General features: G+C 42.1%; 1 protein-coding gene across 1 annotated transcript; it reads left to right on the forward strand.

The window, feature by feature from the left end:
- Nucleotides 1–270: 270 nt before the first annotated feature.
- Nucleotides 271–2357, forward strand: TLR10 (toll like receptor 10; the record flags this gene model as incomplete). The annotated part of the gene is given in 8 exon segments (XM_079764281.1): nucleotides 271–327; nucleotides 330–500; nucleotides 502–577; nucleotides 580–615; nucleotides 618–664; nucleotides 667–1398; nucleotides 1400–1881; nucleotides 1883–2357. Coding segments are annotated over 8 exon segments (2076 nt in total).
- Nucleotides 2358–21815: the final 19458 nt, after the last annotated feature.

A 21815-nucleotide genomic window follows, 5' to 3' on the forward strand; every position in this document is an offset into this window, starting at 1 on the left:
TTGGAAATCCATGAGCCAAGCTCTGAGATCAAGTTCAAAGACTCAATATACATGTTGGGACCCTATTCCAAACTCTTGGTTAATATACTCATATGTTGGCATTTTAAAAATCCTGCAGGATTTAACAAACCACATAACCATTTAACAGTATTTGCTGTCTTTCTAGGATTTTGAACTCATCTTCATCATTCATATGAGGAAACCAATAATAAAATTCTTGAAATTACAATGAAACATATAAGAAGTATTTACGTATTTTGTGGTATTGTCATGTCAGTGCCTGGCTGGGTTTCAAACCTTCCAGAAGAAAGGGAATTGACTACCAACTGCTCCCCAACATGTCTCTAAGAAAGGTTCCTTCAGACCTGACCCCAACCACAACCACAACCATACTGGATTTATCCTACAACCTCCTTTTTCAACTCCAGAGTTCAGATTTTCATTCTGTCTCTAAACTGAAAGTTTTGATTCTGTGCCATAATAGAATCCAGGAGCTGGATAATCAAGACCTTTGAATTTAATAAGGAGTTAAAATATTTGGATTTGTCTTACAACAGACTGACAACTGTAGCTTGGTATGCACTTTCAATGACTTTGACACCATGCCTATCCACGAGGAGATGGAAACATGTCTCACCTGGAAATCCTAGGCTTGAGTGGGGCAAAAAATTTAAAAAATCAGATTTCCAGAAAATCGCTTATTTGTATCTAAATTCTGTCTTTTTAGGATTGAAAACTCTTTCTTATTATGAAGAAGGCAGCCTGCCCATCTTAAATATGACAAAACTTTACATAGTTTTACCAATGGACACAAATTTCTGGGTTCTTTTGTGTGATGGAATCAAGACTTCAAAAATACTAGAAATGACAAATATAGGTGGCAAAGACCAGTTTGCAAGTTATGAAACTAAAAAGTATCTTATTTCAGAGAATTCTGAGACATGTATCCTGTTACTTAATAAAGTTAATTTACTCTGGGATGAACTACTTCTCATCTTCCAATGTGTTTGGCATATGTCAGTAGAATATTTCCAGATTCAGCATGTGAGTCTTGGAGGTACAATTTATCTTGACCACAATTCATTTGACAACTCAAATACTGTAACGAGAACTGTAAAACTGGATCATGTACATTTTTATATCTCACAGGAGAGTGTCTACTTGTTTTTTACCAAAATGGATATAGAAAACCTGACAGAAACCTTGATCACCATGAACCTATCATCCAATAAATTTGATGATTCTGTTTTCAGGTGCTTACCCACAAGTATTCAAACACTTGACCTGCAAAATAACAAAATTCAAACTGTCCCTAAAGAGATTATTCATCTAAAGTCTTTGCAAGGGCTTAATCTTGCATTTAACTTCCTAACTGATCTTCCTGGGTGCAGTCATTTCAAAAAAACTCTCAATTCTAAACATTGAAATGAACTTAATTCTCAGCCCATCTCTGGGGTTTTTTCAGAGCTGCCAGGAAGTTAAGATATTAAATGCAGGAATAAATCCATTCCTGTGTACTTGTGAATTAAGAGATTTCATTCAGCTCGAAAAATATTTAAAGGGCAAGATGGTTAGATGGTCATATTCATACATCTGTGAATATCCTTTGAATCTAAAGGGGACTCAGTTAAAGGATGTTTACCTTCCTGAATTATTCTGCAACATAGTTCTGTTGATTGTCACTATTTTGGTTGTCATACTAGTTCTGAAGATAGACATGGCCTTCTGCTGCCACCACTTTGATCTGCCCTGGTATCTCAGGATGCTACGTCAGTGGACACAGACATGGCTCATGGTTAAGAAGACAACCCAACAACGCAAGAGAAACGTCCAATTCCATTTGTTTATTTCATACAGTGAGCATGATTCTGCCTGGGTGAAGCAATCTAGAGAAAGAAGATGGTTCTGTCTTCATTTGCTTTCATGAGGGAAACTTTGACCCTGGCAAGACAGTTACTGAAAATATCCAAAACTACATTGAGAAAAACCATAAGTCCATCTTTGTTCTGTCTCCCCACTTTGTCCAGAGTGAGTGGTGCCATTATGAACTCTACTTTGCCCACCACAATCTCTTCCATGAAACTTCTCATTCCGTAATTCTTATCTTACTGGAACCCACTCCACTCTACTGCACTCCTACTAGGTATCCAAAGCTGAAAGCTCTCATGGAAAAGAAAGCACACTTAGAATGGCCCAAGGATAGATGTAAATGTGGACTTTTTTGGGAAAATCTTCGAGCTGCTATTAATGTTAATTTATTAGAAACCAGAGACATGGGTGAACCCCAGACATTCACAGAGTTGAATAAAGAGTCTCAAGGTTCTGAAATCTCTCTGATAAGAACAGACTGCCTATAAATTCCCACCCTCCCTTAGGGAAACTGGGGTCCATATACATTGTTGGGATATAAGTGGATACAATCTTTATGATGGCCATTTGGCAATATCCATTAAAATGAAAAATGATCATTTCCTTGTGTCAATTCCTTAAAGGTTTTCTGAGAATGTAGCCTACAGAAACACAGGTTTACAAAGATTCATGTAAAAAGAAAAAAAATAAAGATCATTTTAAAGCTTACCTATCCTACTAATTTTGCTTGATTCTTCTCTTCTAGTCTCACAGATCATTGAAGAAAAACAAACTTTCCTAAATTTTGCAAAATTATATTTCAAAACATGTTTCCTTGATTAGAAAAATTTCTGTGGCTCACCCACATGATAAAGGAAGAAAATGCCATGCTCCTTTAAAAATCTAACACCAATCTCCTCTCACCTCCTTGCATCCTATCATTGAGCCCTATCAAGTTATTGGTCCTTTCCCAGAGCATCCAGTCTTCATTCAGGCCCCCAAGGCTCTAGCATTTGGTATTGTGATCACCTGTAATACCTTTCCACCTTGGTTCATTCAGCAAATCTTACATATTCTTCAAGGCATAATCCAAATGTCAACTGTTTTTTAAAACCTTCCTTACTTCTTTTCCCAAGCTTGATGCTCCTTGATTAACACTAGATGATAACATTTTGTATGTATTTCTGTCACCAAACTGATAATATATGCTTTTAAAGTTTCCATTTCTGCCCTGACTGGTTTGGCTCAGTGGATAGAGCGTCCGCCTGCGGACTCAAGGGTCCCAGGTTCGATTCCGGTCAAGGGCATGTACCTTGGTTGCGGGCACATCCCCAGTGCGGGGTGTGCAGGAGGCAGCTGATTGATGTTTCTCTCTCATAGAGGTTTCTAACTCTCTACCCCTCTCCCTTCTTCTCTGTAAAAAAAATCAATAAAATATATTAAAAAATAAAAAATAAATAAAAATAAATGAAGTTTCCATTTCTCACTAGACTCAAAGGCTGGGACAGACTTCCCTCTGCCCTTCTATCAGCAGCACTTTGCTCAATCCCTGGCTCAGAGAAGGTATTCAATGAATGTGTATGAAATGGATGTTGGGTTAACTAAAGGAACTTAGCGGGGACTCAACTGGCTTCAGGACAGATAGTGGAATTTGAAGGTAAATTCTGAGAAGCTGGACAGGAAGATCAACAATAAGCTAAAGCCAGGTGAGAAGACCGAGAACCCAGAATTGAAGGATTCCTGAGTATAGCTTGAATCATGTAAAATTGTCAATATTTAGTTGTTCTTGACTTATAAAAACATCTGTTTTATCTCATTCGATCTAATATAACTAATTTCCAAAGCAGGATAAAATTGGGTCTACATCTACTTTATTTCCTTATGAATTCCTTATGCCAGTAGTCATTTGAAAAATTGTACTCAAACTTGGCCATTGTTGCTCAGTGGTTGAGCATCGAGCTACGAACCAGGAGGTCATGGTTCGATTCCTGGTCAGGACACATGCCCAGGTTGCATGCTCGATCCCCAGCAGGGAGCATACAGGAGGCAGCCGATCAATGATTCTCTTTCATCATTGATGTTTCTCTCTCTCTCTCCCTCTTCCTTCCTCTCTGAAATAAAAAATATATTAAAAACAAACAAAAAACTGAAACCTTAAAAAAAACATGATTGATGGGTCTGACAGATTGGAACAGGCAAATTCTAGTACCATGATATTATAAGGTTATTGGAAGTTTCTCACACAGTTTTTATATAAAATTGAAAGGAGAAGAGGTATTTCTCATTTTATGTCACGCGATGGGTTAAAGCACCACATTATTACTAGTAAGCTCTGTTCTCCACATGGAGGAAGTTATATTCTTAGTTGTGCCTAGGAACTTTCTAAACCTAACCACCTGAAATATTTGACTTCCTGGCCGCTGCACCTTTGGTCCTGGGAACAAATAGATGAGAGAAAGATGCTGAAAGAAGCTGTACCAGGTTAGCTCTACTAGTCCATTAAGAACGACTTCTTTTCATTCCTAGACTCACTAGCCCTGAGGCCATTCAGAGACTCATCACCCCTAACCTCCTCCTGGTGCTTTTATTTCTGGAAAAAAGTTGAATTAGTCTCCACAATGCTGTTTTTAGTATCCTAGCCTTGTGTGTAACAATACAAATTGCTAACCCTTCTTGAAGCCTCTATGTGCTAGTCACTGTTTTAAGGCTGTCTTGAGTTATACTTGTTAATGCTCATAGACTGTGACTTAAATTTTATTCTTCTTCTCAGGTAACAGAGAAGATACCCGAGGTACCAAAAAGTTAAGGTTTCATGGCCAGTAATGACAGAAATCCAAGGCAGTCTGGTTACAGAGCCTGCTTGCATACCTACTTTGCTATATGCTGCCTCCCCAGAGTTTTGTAACTAACTATTGGCTTCTTTCCTATTTACAGTCATCCTGGAAATACTTGTTCCTGCTAAATCCTACTCTTGGATGCAGGTGCCTTGTTAAGAGCCATCCTCAACAGTGTGTAACCCAAATGCTGCCAGTCCTTATCAGCCTGTGGCTACAAAGAAGACACATCAACATCAATGACCCCAAATTCTTATCTTTGCTTAAGTAGAACTTCTGGCCCTCCTGCAAAGGTCCCCATGAGTGTGTCTATAAGATCCCAAGGAGCCTCGCTTGTGCTCACACGCTGCAGTCAGCTACACTCACCATTTTGGTGCCACCATAGGCTATTTCACTTAGAAATAGTTATCTCAGGTGGCTAGACCTGGGACCTTGAAGGAGCCTTGCACTGTTGACATTGTGGAGTGAAGGTGCCTTCTAGACAATGCTAATGTCCATGCTACAGGTGCTTTCTCCCAATGATCCCTAATCCACTTCTCCTTGAGATGACGAGCCATGCTAAGTTCCATGGAGTGGCAGGTTCAATACCTCCCTTCTCAAACCTGGGTGTCAACTTCTCAGCATCCCAAAGCGGCAGTGCTAGGATTGGGAGTCTCACTGGTTCAGCATGCTAATCACCAGGGAAGTGCAAATCAAAACCAAAATGATACACCAGTTCACACCTGTTAAAATGGCTAGCAGCAAAAAACGAGAGACAACAAGGGCATCGTTGGTGGGAACGGAAGTTGGTATAGCCACTAAGGAAAACAGTAGGGAGATTCCTCGACAAAATTAAAACTAGAACTACCATTTGATCCAGCAATTTCACCTCTGGGTATTTACCCAAAGAAAACACAAACACTAATTTAAAAAGATATGCACACCCACATGTCATTGCAGCATTATTTGTAGTAGCCAAGATATGGAAATAACCTAAATTGCGCATCAAAAAGTAAAAGTGAAGAAAATCACTAGATCTTTTGATGCTTAATAATAAATTTATGAGGATGAAATGTGAGTATTTAGCCAATTGTGCAAAAATAAATTTTGGTGTTTTGCTGTTTCCCTTTCCAGATTTTGCACACTGTCATTCCAGGATTCATAATTATGCAAAGACCATAAAGTTGTGTCACATTTCTTAGCCTTTACAATGTATGTCATAAATTTAAAAACATTGTATTCTTTACAAAGTTCAGAAAATCAGCTCCCCCAAGCCAAGTACATGGTTTATAGAATCAAAATAAATAGTTTAACAATATATTAAGTAAGATTTAAAACAAACAAACAAACAAAATATCAATCCCTCACCTTGAAACTGGGTGTCAACATCTCAGCATTCCAAAGCTGCAATGCTGGGAACCAGAGTGTCACTGAGTCACAAAATCATTGCCACCCGCACGGGGGCGCCAGGGGGCAAGGATAGGAAACAGCTCCCCCTCCCTTCCATTGTCCTTATTCCTCCCCACCTCTCCTTTTCAACTCTGAAAATACTGTCCTCCCCTCCTGCCTATGCATAGCAATTCATGCAGGTAAATGGAGGGGAGTGAACATCATCCAAACAGTCAAACTTTTATTCCAAGTTTGGGTTCAGCTAGGACACCCAGCTCTGCATTTTATGCAAACTGGATGGAGAGGTGTGCCCCTAAGGAGGCCTAGGAGCGGATGGAGGTATGGGAAATGGACTCCACCGTCAGATCTTGGAGAACGTAGGGTCAATATCTTCCTTAGCCTTTACAAGCAGGAAGCTGGATAACCCTTAAAATGAACAGATATAATAGATAAAAACTAAGTAGATATAATTTTGTTTTTAACTTTAAAATCTCTCTGTCCTAAACTCAGCTTCAGGCCCAAGATATATGAAGACCATTAAAAAGGAAAACAAACCAAACAGAAAATAAAGGACCAAGAGAAAAGAAGCACAGCGCAGTCACATGCACGGAAACGTCTCACTTTGCTTAATGCATCCCACCTTAAAGCAAGTCAAACGCCCAGCAAAGCGGTTGGAAGCATTCACTTCATTGGTTGCTGCCCACCGGCCCTTCTGACTGTGAAAAGCAGAAGTTCACGATATTAAAATAGATGCCGTTGTGCATGCAAGACTAACGCCACCAGCAAAGCGTCTCTTCCTGTTAGCCCACTTCTTCAATTCTCAGAGTGGCTCTCTGACTTGGTTTTTTGGAGGAAGCTAGCATTTGGCCACTTGGTGTTTTGTAAATTCTGCAATAAATTCCTTAATGACTCCTCATATCAGAGCAAGAATGTACAGGGAAGAACCGTCTGACCTACTTCGCAGTTCACCTTGACCGGGGACACCCACTACATCACAGTCATTCTTCAGAGGACAGAACTGCCAGAGACGCCTGGGAGTGGAGTGTTAAAGCTGTTCTTTCTTTCTTTTTCCTCTTCACTTCAAAAGGCATACAATGAGGCTGTGTTTGGGTCTACTTAATTCTCACTCCTGCCCCAAATCAGAAACATTTGGAAATGATGGGGAAATCGCTGAAAGCTAGAACCTTGTTGCAGCATAGGTATCACCTGAGAGTTTGTTAGAAATGCAGAATTTAGGCTCCCTCCCAGACCTACCCAATTAGAACCTGCATTTTAACAAGACCCTCGGCTGATTTGTTTGCACAGTAAGGTTTGAGAAGCACTGGGAAAGAAATTGTTAAAAAATAAGCTGAGAATAAAAAAACGCAATGGAATACTACTCAGCAGTGAAACAGAAGGAACTCTTTTCCTTTGTGACAGTATGGATAGACCTGGAGAGCATTATGCTAAGTGAAATAAGCCAGTCAGAGAAAGCCAAATACCATATGATTTCACTTATATATAGAATCTAATGAACAAACTAACAAACAAAGTAGAAACAGACTCATAGATACAGAGAACAGACTGACAGCTGTCAGGAGGGAGGGTGGTTGCGGGGCAGGATGAAAAAGATGAAGGGATTAAGCAAAAAAAAAAAAAAAAAAAAAAAAAGGACCTTCATAGACACACACAACAGTGTGGTGATTACCAGAGGGTTGCGGGGTGGGGGGAGTAGAAGAGGGGAAAGGGGGAATAAATGGTGATGGAAGATTTGATTTGGGGTGGTATGTACACAAGACAATATACACATGATGTATTATAGAACGATACACTAGAAACATAATTTTATTAACCAATGTCACCTCAATAAATTCAATACAAAAATAAATAAAAATGAACTGAGGTCTAAAAAAAAAATGAACGGAAGTCTAGCCCTCAGGGGCGGGCCCTTGTGTGAAATTTTGGGTCGCAGCGACACCTTGTGGCTATTTTAGGAGTTGCTATTGAGCTTTCCAGTGGTCAAGTTAAGTCTGACAGCAATTAGTTCATTCATTACTGAAGAAAACACATGACCCTTATACCAGTGCCCAGAGGTCTTGGAATTCAGCTTCTCTCCATTACGCTGTCAATTGAGGAGGTCCTCTTCCAAGGATGCCTTCTACCTGAGCTTAGGACAGTGAATAGGCTGAGCCATTGTCTGCATTAGAAACAAGAGGATCATCAGATCTCAAAGAATTTCTTTCCCCCTTACAAGATTTTCACAAAATTCATGAGACCATGAAAACTTAAGAGGCACCAAGATGATTTTGGAGATCATCTAGATGAGTGGTGCACACCTTTCAAGGATGGGGGTCGTCTTAAAATAATGGTTAGTATTTCTTGAACGTTTACTTTGAAGCACCTGTATGCATTTAGTCACTAAAACCTCACAATTCAATGAGATAGGTTGTTATATTATCTCTGTTTTGTAGATCCCCATCTGAGAGTAATTTCATCATTAGTATTTGTTGGCTGAGAACATTTTTTACTAACAAGAAACTATTATTATGAATCCAGTAACTCTTGAAAATAAATTTGCATTGGATGAAACCCAATCACTTCTATATATACTTAGGGAAGAGTCGTGCAGACGTATAAAATGTTATATACCCAGCCTCAGACTATGGTTTGGGTATATACAGACGTGGGGCTTCTTGCAACAGCTCCTAGGCTCTCCAAAGAATTCATAGCCCACAGTCTGGGAACCCCCAATGTAGAAGCACACCCCAAATGCTTTATTGATTCCATACCGTACAATTCTGAACACACCTGATTTCATCTGGTCTCTGATGTTTAGCAGGATCAGGCCTGTCTTGGCCTTGGATGGGAGGAGACTTTTGGGGAATAGGAAAAACGACGTCCAAAAAGTTGCCCAGGGGTATACTTCCAGCTTGAAAAGCTACACTATAAAAACAAACAGACTCCATGGCCAATCAACCTATACACCCTACGAAGAATCATTTTCCTAAAACACAGTCCCGTCTGGGTTATTCCCCAACTCAAAATTACCTCCAGCAATGTCCAGCTGGTGATGTGAGATAAAGCCTATTCTGATTACCTAGGTTCTCAAAGCAAAGTCCAACACTGACCAACCTGCTTGTTGTCGCTCCCTTCATGTTCCCTGTGCTCTGTCTAGAGTCTAGAGTCTACACCAGTGGTCGGCAAACTCATTAGTCAACAGAGCCAAATATCAACAGTACAACGATTGAAATTTCTTTTGAGAGCCCAATTTTTTAAACTTAAACTTCTTCTAATGCCAATGCTTCAAAATAGACTCACCCAGACCGTGGTATTTTGTGGAAGAGCCACACTCAAGGGGCCAAAGAGATGCATGTGGCTCGCGAGCCGCGGTTTGCCGACCATGGGCCTAGACGATTCCTCTCGTCCCTGTGTTGCCAGTGGAGAACGGTGGTGTCCGAGGAGACATCTAGGAAGCCAGTGATGGCGAAGGCGATCCTCTCTGGGAAGCCTTCCATTGATTAAATCACCTGGAATGCAGAGTTAGGTCCTACACAGACACAGGAAAACAGTTCTGGCAAGCCACAGTTAATGGCCTTTACACAAGACCAAACGCAAGCTTGCTGTGAAAACTATAGTTACTGAGCTGGCCAAGTAAGTACACATGCTGATGGGCAGTAACTTCCACAGGCCCTCGTTGGAAGAAACAACATAATCAGAAGCTCGCTTGGTCTGGATGAGTCTGGGCCGTTTTTTGATCCTGCCTGCCCACTGTCAATCTCCTCTTCCTAAAAGTATGCCGTTTTCTGTGAGGCATTCTTTTTCCCCTCGGTATGTAGTCTGGGAGACAAGGCTCCAGCATCCTCTAATTAGTAGAAAAGGTGCTCAAGCTCTCCAGGACAGAGTTGCAGTAGGCCGTTGCATGCTCTCTTCCTGGTATTTGAATCTTGACCGGAGGATCAAAGAAATACAAAACAATTCTGTTTCACCCCAGAAGTGGTGCCCTGACCTTCGACAGTCTGCTTTTAGACTTCTCAGTGGTCTTTGAATCCTATCCTCCAGAAATGTCCTAGTTCCTGCCTGTTTCCAAGCCTCCCCACCTCTTATTGATTTCTGTGAGCCCCCAACATTCTTTTAAAAAAATCTTTTGATTATGTTAATATGCTCGTCAGCTATTGCTAGAATATCTTACATAATAAAAACCTAATATGCAAATTGTTCGACTGGGAGTTCCACCGGGAGTTGGACGACTCGCTATGACGTGCACTGACCACCAGGGGGTGGAGCGGAACATGGCGGGTGTCCGTGAAGCGGCACTGGCAGCAGGTGGCAGTGGAGGTGCTGCCAGCCCCTATGGGCCCCAATGAGAGCTGGACCTTGGTGGGATGGTGGAGCAGGTCAGGGGGTGGTGCCAGGCCAAGGAGGGTGTGAGCAGGGGCCTGATCACCCCGCCGATTGCCCCACAGACAGACCAGCTGTGCGGCAGGGGGTGGGGCTGCTGCCTGGCTCCCAGGCACTGAGGGAGCCAGGCTGGGGGGGGGGGGGGGGGGGAGATGGCCCAGATCAATTGCCCCACAGGCGGGATAGTGGAGCAGGTGAGTGGGCGGCGCCAGGCCACAGTGGGGTGCCAGGTGGGGTTGTGGGACTGTGAGGCTGGGGGCACGAGCTGGGGCCCAATCCCCTGCAGGCCACCCCGAGGGACCCCACCTGTGCATGAATTTGTGCACCGGGCCTCTAGTGTTGTATAAAAACAACCCTTGCCCAGCTGGCGTTGCTCAGTGGTTGAGCATCGACCTATGAACCAGAAGATCACAGTTCGATTCCCAGTCAGGGCACATGCCCGGGTTGCAGCTCAATTGCCAGTGTGGGGTGTGCGGGAGGCAGCCAATCAATGATTCTCTTTCATCATTGATGTTTCTATCTCTTTCTCCCTCTTCCTTCCTCTCTGAAATCAATAAAAATACCTTTAAGAAAACATACCTCAAAATCTAAGTGGTTAATACCAACAAACTTTATTTTCCTAACTCACAGACCTGTTACTCAGCTGGTGGCTCTGTTTCAGGCTCTGTTTGGGTGTGGGTAGGTCTGCTCCAGGTACCTCTCGTTGAAAGACAGCAGCAACTACTCAGAGCATGTTCTTCTCATTATAGATGGTAGAGGGCAAAGTAAACCACAAAAGCACATTTAAAATCTCTGGTTGAGTATCATGTATGTTCTTCTACATTCTGTTGATCAAAGCAAGTCCCCAGGTCAAGCTCACACTCAATTGTGTGGAGATACGGTATACTACCTAATCTACAGCAGGCATTCAAAGTCACCATAGAAAGGCATTGCTGTGAGAGTCAGAGATCCAATTTTGAGGTTTTGTTAATGGCTGACCAATTGCCCCAGCATTGGTTTTTGTTTGTGTTTTTTTCCTCTTTTTTTTTTTTCATAATTCATCCTATTCCCACTGATCTGTAATGCCACCTTTGTCATATATCAAGTTTCCATAAATGCACAAGTGTTCTTCTGGAGTCTTTAGTCTGTTTCATTATTCCGCTCATCAACCTTCATGCTGGTACTGTCCTGCTCAATTATGTGCTCTTTAATCTTCATTTAGAATCAACTTGTCAAGTTCCACATATACACACTATAAATATCAATCACTATTTTATCTGGAATTTCTTTAGATTAAAAATTAATATGGGGGAAAAGGTATTCAGGATAATGAATCTTCCTGTTCATGAACATGGAAGATCTCTCCATATATTTAGGCCATCTTTACTTACATTCAATAAAAATATTATGATTTTCTTTTTAAAGGTTATACACATCATTTGTTAGACTTATTCCTAGACATTTTATTTTAATGCTGTTATACACTGAGTGGCCAGATTATTATGATCTCTGAATGCATAATAATCTGGCCACTCAGTGTATATCCTATATAATAAAAGGCTAATATGCAAGTTGTCCCCTCAATCAGGAGTTCGACCGGCAGGTTGGCCAAACCCCACCCATGCACAAATTCATGCACCGGGCCATATATACATATATATATACACATACATACATACACACACACACACACACACATATATATATATATATAAATGAGTAGTACATTTACATCATGGAATACTATGCAGTTATAATAAAAGAAGGATCTCTTACCCTTTGAGACATCAAGGAGGGACCTGGAGAGCATTATGCTAAGCAAAATAAGCCAGTCAGGGAAAGACAAGTATCATATGATCTCACTCATATGTGGGATCTAATGAACAAAATAAGTTGATGAACAAAATAGATCCAGAAACACAGAAGCATGGAACAGACTGTGGAATCTCAGAGGGAAGGCAGCAGTGGGTGGATGGGAAGAGATTAACCAGAGAACTTATATGCATACTAGAGGCCTGGTGCATGAAATTCATGCACTGGCAGGGGGCGTCCTTTAGCCTGGCCTGCGGCCTCTCGCAGTCGGGGAGCCCTTAGGGGATGTCTGCCTGCCAGAGAGCGGGCCTAAGCTCTGTAATACTTTCAACAATAAGGATAAATTTTTAAAACCAGTAAAGAAGTGGGGAAAAAAGGAAAATTACATCTTTTAACTATTTTGGGCAGTGTATAAAATATATCAATTTTTGCATCTTGATCTCGAATCCAGAAGCCTGTATGTATTATAAATAGCTAACATTTATGTCATCGTCACCATGTGCCAGCATTTTATATCAATGGAATGCATGCAATGACTCTATGAAGGAGGTATTGTTATTGTAACTATTTATAGATGAGGGAACTGAAGTCCAGAGAAGTTCAGAGAGGTTAAGTAAATTGTCCAAGATCATAAGTGGTGGGGCCAGGATCCTAACTCATGGTCTAATATCCAGGGCTGTAACCGCAACACTATATTCGCCTCTTAACCCTTGTTAACCTCTTTCATTAATTCTATTCATTTGCCAGACTCTGCTCTTAGGTTTCCCATGCAAACAACAAAAACAATATATACTTTAAATATCAACTGGCAAACACATAGTTAAGGCCCTATTAAAGCAGAGCAAAGTGTGTGTATGTGTGTTGGAAACTTTATGAAGAGCAGCTCTCTCAAAGCAAATGGAATTCACAAACCCTTGGGATTGCTGGTATACTTCCCCAGGAGCAAGGAATTTGGGGCGTTGCTGCACTCGCCAAGTCAGGGCATCCTCAGAGAGGCTCCAGGGAGGCCTGAATAGGGAAAGAGCCCCAGGCGCAAGCCCAACAGAGAGTGTCAAATGACAGGCCTGCCCCTTCTCCACCCTCCACCCCCAGACTTGGGCTGAATCAAAGGGCCATTCAGGCCCCGCCCTTTCACAGACTGCGGCCAATGGGGCCATCCCCTGAGGCCGAAATGCCACAATCCCACAGCTTCTGCTCCAAACAGGCTTGTGTTTGAAACCACAATATATTTGGCTCTGATTTTACACACATTACTTTCCTGGTGCTGGGAAAAAAAAAAAAAAAAAAAAGGAATTAGAAGAATGAAAGTGAGAGGTCTTGAGAGATGGGAATTCTTTTTCCAGTCTAGTGAATGATGTTAATAAGGGGAAAATAAAACTACTCTTGGTGAAGGGTCCTTGGAAGGGTTACCAGGCCACAATAATTAAAAGCAAATTAAAAGGCCATATCATTCATTCAGCCTCACTCGCCTCTCTCAGGCCTGACAGAACTGAGTATACTTCAGAGCAGTGCGGGGGAGAGGGGGCAGGCTGTGTCTCCCAGCTGTGGGGTGGTAATGATTCCGAAGTAAGGGAACCCACCTGTTTCTCTCTGTGGCATCCCAAATGTTAATTAATGAATTAGGGAACTGATTTATTTAGGGATAATCTCCCAAAACCTCACTACAAATTGGACATCTGTTGACACATTTCAAAGGAAGGTTTTCTAGTGCTTTTCATAGTATAAAAACAGAACAAACAAAAAAACAAACAAACAACAAAACCAACCTTGGGTTTGGGTCATCTTGAGTGAGTCACTTAAATCTCTCTGGCTTTTCATTTCCTTTCTGAAAAATGATTTTTTTTTTTTTTTTTGCAAACCAGATCATTTTCCCCCTAATAGTGCTCTCCTGAGTCCTCTCTGAAGCCTGGAACAGGTAGGAGAAAAATAAATGGATATATTTATCAAGCAATTTGGCTCATATTCACTTCTGTTGTCTTTGACCTCAGGCCATTTTCAGCACAACCTGGTTGAGCAGTTAATTCTGAGGAGCCTGTTTCTGGAACATGCTAACTCTGTCAACAATTCCAGTTGACTCCAGAGGTCAGAGCCACTGCGTCTGCACTGGTTTGGTCCATCTTGTCCTCTTGTCGGAAGTGTGAAAGGTTCTTGCTAGCATCATGTCTTTCTCAAGGAGACGGAGGAAGACTTGTGATGACCCATGTGGGAAGTGAGTTCCCACCGGTTCTGTGCTGATGACTTCAGGAGGTAGCCCTGTAGCCTGTGTTGCAGTGGGATCCCTCAGACCTACGTCTCTATTTTCACATATGCAGATGAGATCTTGCATACAATTCTGCAACCATTTCTCGAGCACCAAAGTTGGGTTATGATGCCATTTCTGTATTTTCCAAAGCACCCTTGTTACTCACCACCCTAGAACTTAAAATTATGGTGCTATTGCCTTGATCACCCCATCTTCATGTGCCCTTTCTCTGGTTTTGAGGCCAGGAACCAGGCTTGTCACTAGGAATCCCCAGGACCCAGCAAAGTCCCTGCCACACGAAGGTGATTGTGTTCTCCAAAAATAGCGACAGCAATATTTCCAGCTTCAAGTGCTCTCCCACAAACTTTCCACTCCCCATCAGGAGGCAGAATCTGTTTCCCCTCCCCTGAGATCCTGGGTGGGGGGAAGGCAGACTTGGTGACGGCTTCAGTAAACACTACGCCGCAGAATGCTGGACGCCAGGGCCAGATTATAAAAAGTCACAAGGCTTCTGCCTGATGCTCTCTCTTGGGACTGCTGACCTTAAACAAACAGACAGCCAGATATTTTCCCAGCAAAATGGGTTTATTCAGAAACAACCAAGAATTTTAATTCAGGACATGCAGTCTGATGGTGCCTGTCCAGAAAAACAAAGGAAGGGAACGGTCTTTTACGGGTGTGGGCGGGGCTATTGAAAGTCAAGAGTCCATTGGAGGAAATTGAAAGTTCCCAGCAGTGCGGTGACTTTTCATTGGCTGAGCTACGGGCAGCCTCCCATTGGCTGGGGCTGTTCCTGGGCGAGAAGGAGTCCCTTTTTCCTCCTTGTAAGGCAGGAAAGGGGGATCGCTTCCTGTGGGAATGCAAGGTACGTTTTTTTCCTGTTGGGGTCAGTAGTGTGCGTTGAGGGACCTGTGTGAGAATCCGTCTTCTAGCCTCCTGAGCCATTTTTAATGAGGTCTCCATTTATTGATTTTCACAGGACATGCATCCTTGATCTCAGCCCCCCATTTGCCCCCAGCTGACAGCCAGCTTCGCCCACCAGGTGAGTGCAAGGAGCCGGCAGACAATTCCTTCCTCCAGCCTTCACCTCTAACAGCTGAGGCTCGGGCATTGTAGGCAGAGACAAGGTACCACAAACTGTTTACCCACAGAATCTGAGCATGATAAATAAATGTTTGTACTGCACCACTAAGTATTGGGGTTCTTTGTTGTGCAGACATCCTAGTTGGAACATCGGTCAGTAATAGACACGAAACACATTAATGAATGGTTGGCCAAGGCTTCTATCAAGTCCCTGACCCTTAAAATATGGGAAAGAGAAAAGCTATTCTAGGAAATGGGTCGAATTTCTCTAAAGTTATATATATATATATATATATATATATATATATATATATATATATATATATATAATTTCGGAGAGGAAGGGAGAAGGGGAGAGAGATAGAAACATCAATGATGAGAGAGAATCATTGATCCTCTGCCTCCTGCACACCCCACACTGGGGATGGAGCTGGAAATCGGACATGTGCCCTAACCAGGAATGGAACAGTGACCTCCTGGCTCATAGGTCCACGCTCAATCACTGAGCCACGCCCACTGGGCTTGCTAATATTTTAAAGTATAAATACCTACTTTTCTATAGTAAATATACTGATTTTTTAAAAAAATATTTTTATTTTTATTGATTTCAGAGAGGAAGGGAGAGGGAGAGAGATATATATCAATGATGAGAGAGAATCATTGGTCGGCTGCCTCCTGCACGCCCCTATTGGGGATTGAGCCTACAACCTGGGCATATGCCCTTGACCAAAATTGAGCTTGGGACCCTCCAGTCTGCAGGCTGATGCTCTATCCACTGAGCCAAACAGGCTAGGGCGATATACTGATTCTTTTTTAAAGCAAGTTTCTAACAAGCCATGAAAAGACGTGAAAGAAACTTAAATGCATATTACTAAATGAAAGAAGCCAATCTGAAAAGCTTACAGATTGTGTGATTATGACTAACGATGACATTCTGGAAAAGCTGAAACTGTGGAAAAAGTAAAATACACCCTATGTTGCCAGGGGTCCCGGGAGAGGGGATCTATAGGCAGAGCACAGGGGATTTTTAGGACACAGGCTATTCAGTATGATGCTGTAATGGTGGATACATGGAATAATACATTCGTCCAAACCCGTAGAATGTACAGCACTGAGAGTGAAGGATAATGGAAATCGTAGGCTTAGTTCATGGGTTGTAACATATGTGCCACTGTGGGAAAAATGGGGGGGTGGAGGGGGCTGTGCTTGTGTGGGCACAGGGAGTATATGGGAAATCACTGTACTTTCTATTCAGTTATTTTTTTCTTTCAACTCAAATTTGCTCTGAACCTAAAACTGCTCTAAAAACTAAAGGCTATAAAAAAAAGGTTCATTTGCCTAGCTGGTTTGGCTCAGTGGATTAAGCGTCGGCCTGCGAACTGAGGGGGTCCCGGGTTTGATTCCAGTCAGGGGCACATGCCTGGGTTGTGGGCTCGATCCCCAGTGGGGGACTTGCAGGAGGCGGCCGATCCATGATTCTCTCTCATCATGGATGTTTCTATCTCTCTCTCCCTCTTCCTTCCTCTCTGAGATCAATAAAAATATATATTAAAAAAAAAAGGTTCATTTAAATAAGGTCAGATTGGTTTAGGAGCCTAGGGATTCCTCCTTCCCTCTCCCCAGCATCCTCTCAAGTCCACTGTGCAGTCATGGGTGCGATTTTCAGTCTTTGCTTCTCTGCACTGGAGCTGGAGGGTAAAATTCGACCATGTTCATCAGGGGTTAATTTACCTCAGGACAAATTCTTTCTACGAATTCTTTCTTTCCTTCCTTCCTTTGGTGGAAGCATGTTATCTGGGAGCTGATCTGTTTCTAACACAATTTAAGGAGTATTATGTTTTTGCCTTGATTGACAGTGAAAAAACTTCAGCCAGAACTGAAAGAATGGCTTAGGCCTAGATTAAAACAAGGACTCCAGGGCAGTTTGAATAATGAATTAAGCATTCATTATTCTTTGTTTCTCTCTCTAGCATTTATTAGTTAGCAACTGTTTTCCATAAAAATATCAGTAGGATCCTCATCATCCTTAGAGCTGGCCAAGATAAATGTGTTGTTTAATCTTGTGTTTTAATTAAAACTAGATGTTGTAATTGGGTTTATTGTTATGTCTGTTTGTTTAATAGATTTCTCCTCAGAAAATACAGCAGGAGACCACATAGTTCCCAGAGTGATTATTTGGACGGAAAGTGATTGCACAGGGCTTTCATAGTTTTAAAAACAAGTGTGATGATGATTACTGATGTTTGTGGTTTAAGTTGTCTTTAATCTGAGTGATATGCATGTGGGTATGTGCACACACACTTGCTAAACATCTTGGGAGAACGGTGGTTGTCAGTCTATGCCACAGACCCTCCCAACCTCCATGAGAGGGGATGTGATGGCAGCTTTGTTGGGCTGGGGATCTGCAGGCCAGGGAAGTGTATCGCCCAAAGCCTAGGCTGGCAAAAGGAAAGCTGGAAGCCGCTTTCTGTGAGTTTTTTCACATTGAAGTGATTATAACAGGTAGATTCTCTTTATGAGTTAAAAGTAATGTATGATGAATATGCATTTGTTAGTTGGTTTTTTAGTTTCATCAACGTTCAGCAGGTACAAAGGTTAACAAGTCAAATGGTTTTATAAGGCTTCTATTGAAAACCACCAATCTCACTCACCTTTTCCATTCCCAATTTCCTCTCCATAGGGGCAATTACTCCTCTTTCTTAAAGCTGTTTCTTATGGAGTTTGTCTCCATATTTCTAAATTATATGATACATTGCTATTTTTTTTTAAAATATATATATATATTTTTTACCATGTTTTTTCATTTACCATTTTTAAAAATTTTTTATTGTTTAAAATATTACATATATAAAAATATATTTTTATTGATTTTAGAGAAGAAGGGAGAGGGATAGAGAGAGAGATAGAAACATCAATGATGAGAGAGAATCATTGATCAGCTGCCTCCTGCACGCCCCCTACTGGGGATCAAGCCCGCAACCCAGGCATGTGCCCTTGGCCAGAATCGAACCTGGGAACCTTCAGTCCGCAGGCCTACGCTCTATCCACTGAGCCAAACCAGCTAGGGCACATTGCTGTTTTTAATATTCTTATCTGTAAAGTGAGTTTAAAAACCTCAAAGTTTGGTATGAGCATTAAAGGGAACTAATTCAGAAAAAAAGTACTTTTAACAGTGTCTAGCACTGTTGTTATTTTAACTTTTCAGTTTTAGTTATTATCTGACGTCTTTAGCAATTACCTATAGTCTTCCTACTATAAAAACATTATGTTATAGTACCTCTTTAACACACACACACACACACACACACACACACACACACACACACACTCACACTATCCTCTCCTGCCACCTGGCCAATATTTTTCTATCATAAATTTTAGTGTGTACATTATTGTAACCTTGAAAACCTATAGCTAAGCCATATGAAATATTATTATTATATTTTCTTCCTCACTGGAGTTCATCATTATCTCCTTATTTTTCTCCTTTGTTTGTCTAGTACGATTTTGACACCAATTCCAATGTGAGTGTGTTTTCCCATATCACCAAGCAATTATCTGGAAATTTTCATCTTCACTAGCATTTCCAGCAGTGTCATCTAAATCTTAAGCAATTATTTGGCACCAGCTGGGTGTCCTATAACTCAACTCAATTATGACACTATCTATCTGGAGGTATCATCAGATTCCACAGGGCTCAGTCCCACAAGACTTCCCCCTACCCACCCCTCTTTGGATACCATTGCAAGCCCTGGTTGTCACCTGTTCTTCTGAATGACTGACTATAAATCAGGTTCCCACGACCCCTTCCTTGGGTAAAATTAACTTGCTAGACCAGTTCACAGAACTCAGAAACATTGTACTTACTAGGTTACTAGTTTATATAAAAGGATAAAACTCAGGAATAGCCAGATGGAAGAGAGCATGGGGCAAAGAGTGGGGATGTAGTTTCTATGCTCTATTGAGTGGCCATTCTCCCCAAATCTCCACATGGCCATCAATCTGGAAGTTTGCTGGACCCTCTCTTTTATTTATTTATTTATTTTATGAAAGCTTCATTACATAGTCGCAACTGATTAAATCACTGACTATTGACAATGCATTCAACCTCTAGCCCTCTCCCCTTCCCAGAGATCGGGGGTGTGGAGGTGTGGGGGTATAGGGGGGTGAAGGTGGGGATGGGACTGAAAGTTTTGGTTCCTGACAACCAGCCCCATCCTTAGGTGGATTAGAGGCTTCCCAAAAGTTACCTCATTAACATAACAAAAGACACCCTTGTCACTCCCATTACTTAGGAAATTCCAAGGAACAGGGATAAAGACCAAATCTAGTATATTCCTTTATATATATATACTAGAGGCCCAGTGCACGAAATTCGTGCATGGGGGGGGGGGGTCCCTCAGCCCACTTGCACCCTCTCGCAATCCGGGACCCCTCGGGGGATGTCCGACTCACAATCCGGGACCGCTGGCTCCTAACCGCTTGCCTGCCTGCCTGCCTGCCTGCCTGCCTGCCTGATTGCCCCTAACCACTCTGCCTGCCTGATCACCCCTAGCTGCTCACCTGCCTTCTTGATCACCCCTAACCCCTCTGCCTGCCTGATCGCCCCTGACCTCCTCTACCTCGGCCCCCCACCACCACAGCTTTGTCAGGAAGGATGCATTCGGCTGTCTAGTCCAATTAGCATATTATGCTTTTATTATTATAGACTAGTGCCCCGGTGCACAGATTTGTGCACATTGAAAGGAAATTAATTAGAAGGTGGCCGGCAGGGCAGGACTGGGCAAGATGGGCTGGACGTGCCCTGGAGCCAACCTCCCATGGTCCCACCCAGCTAGCCATACCTGAGGTGGCGCCACGGCTCAAAGGGCATCTGCGGAGTAAGCGGGGTCCCTCTGGCAGGTGGGGTCCCTCAGCCTGGCCTGCAGGGATTGGGCCAAAACCGGCTCTCTGACATCCCCCGAGGAGTCCTGGATTGCGAGAGGGCAATTCTCAGGTGACGCATGCCGGAATCAGGCTCCCTCCTCTCTGGTTCCAGGGTGCGTCACCCGAGAACTACTGCTGCCAAGTCACCGCAGCTTGGCAGCTCCTGCGTTGAGCATCTGCCTCCTGGTGGTCAGTGTGCGTCATAGCTACTGGTTGGACAGTCAGATGGTTGCTTAGTCTTTTATATATAGAAATAATGGATTTCAGAGAGGAAGGGAGAGGGAGAGGTAGAAACACCAATTATGAGAGAGAATCATTGATTGGCTGCCTCCTGCACACCCCCTATTGGGGATCAAGCCTGCAACCTGGGCATGTCCCCTGACCAGGAATCAAATCCTGACCTCCTGGTTCATTGGTGGATGCTTAACCACTGAGCCATGCTGGCTGGGCATATATTACTTATTATATATCATAACATCATACTTAGCTTTCTGTGTACCCAACTACTTAAATCATACACAAACCCTCCACCAGAAATGTAAATTTTCTCTTGATATGTTGTAATAGTGTAAACTTTTTTCCAGAAGATATCCTTGCTGGAACTCTCCTGCTGCACTCTGCACTGCTGTTCTGCTTGCTGCACAGCTGTCACCCTGGGATTTCCTTTGACTATCAGCCTTGAAATTCCTTGATGCTCTCTTTTACATTGGATCATTTCTTTCCTCCTACAAAATACTCTTTCTTGCTTTACATTTCCATTTAGAGTGGGCACATCCTTCAGGAGGTTCTAAATCATAAATGTCTAAAATATTATTTCACCCTCATACATACTTGATAGTTGGGCTAGGTAAAAAATTCTAAGTTTAAAAATATTTTTCTCTTAAAAATTTGAAAGCACTGTTCTTCTAAATTCCAGAGTAGCTATTGAAAAGTCTCATATTTTATCTTTCAAAGGCTTATTTTTTCCCCCCTCTGGATATGTTTAGAATCTTCTCTTTGTCCTTGGAATAACAAAATTTGATGATGATGTGTCTTGGAGTGAGACTTTTAAAACCTATTATTCAGGGGACTCAGTGAGGCCCTTCAATATAAAAACCCATATCCTTCAGTTCTGAGGAATTCATATTCTCTATTCTCTTTTTCTAGAGCTCCCATATTATTTGAGTATTATAATTCTTGGTCTGGTTTCCAAATTTTTTTCTATTTTTCATCTTTGATATTCCTTCTGTTTTCCAACCTTTCTATTGTATTTTTGCATATCTGCTGTCATAGTTTTAATTTCCAAGAGCTCAATTTTTGGTCTTTCAGTGAGCTTTTATATAAGTTCCTAAATTTTTTCTATTTTT

The sequence above is a fragment of the Cnephaeus nilssonii genome (genome assembly GCF_951640355.1).
Source record: "Cnephaeus nilssonii genome assembly, chromosome: 1".
In the NCBI taxonomy this organism is placed as follows: Eukaryota; Metazoa; Chordata; class Mammalia; order Chiroptera; family Vespertilionidae; genus Cnephaeus; species Cnephaeus nilssonii.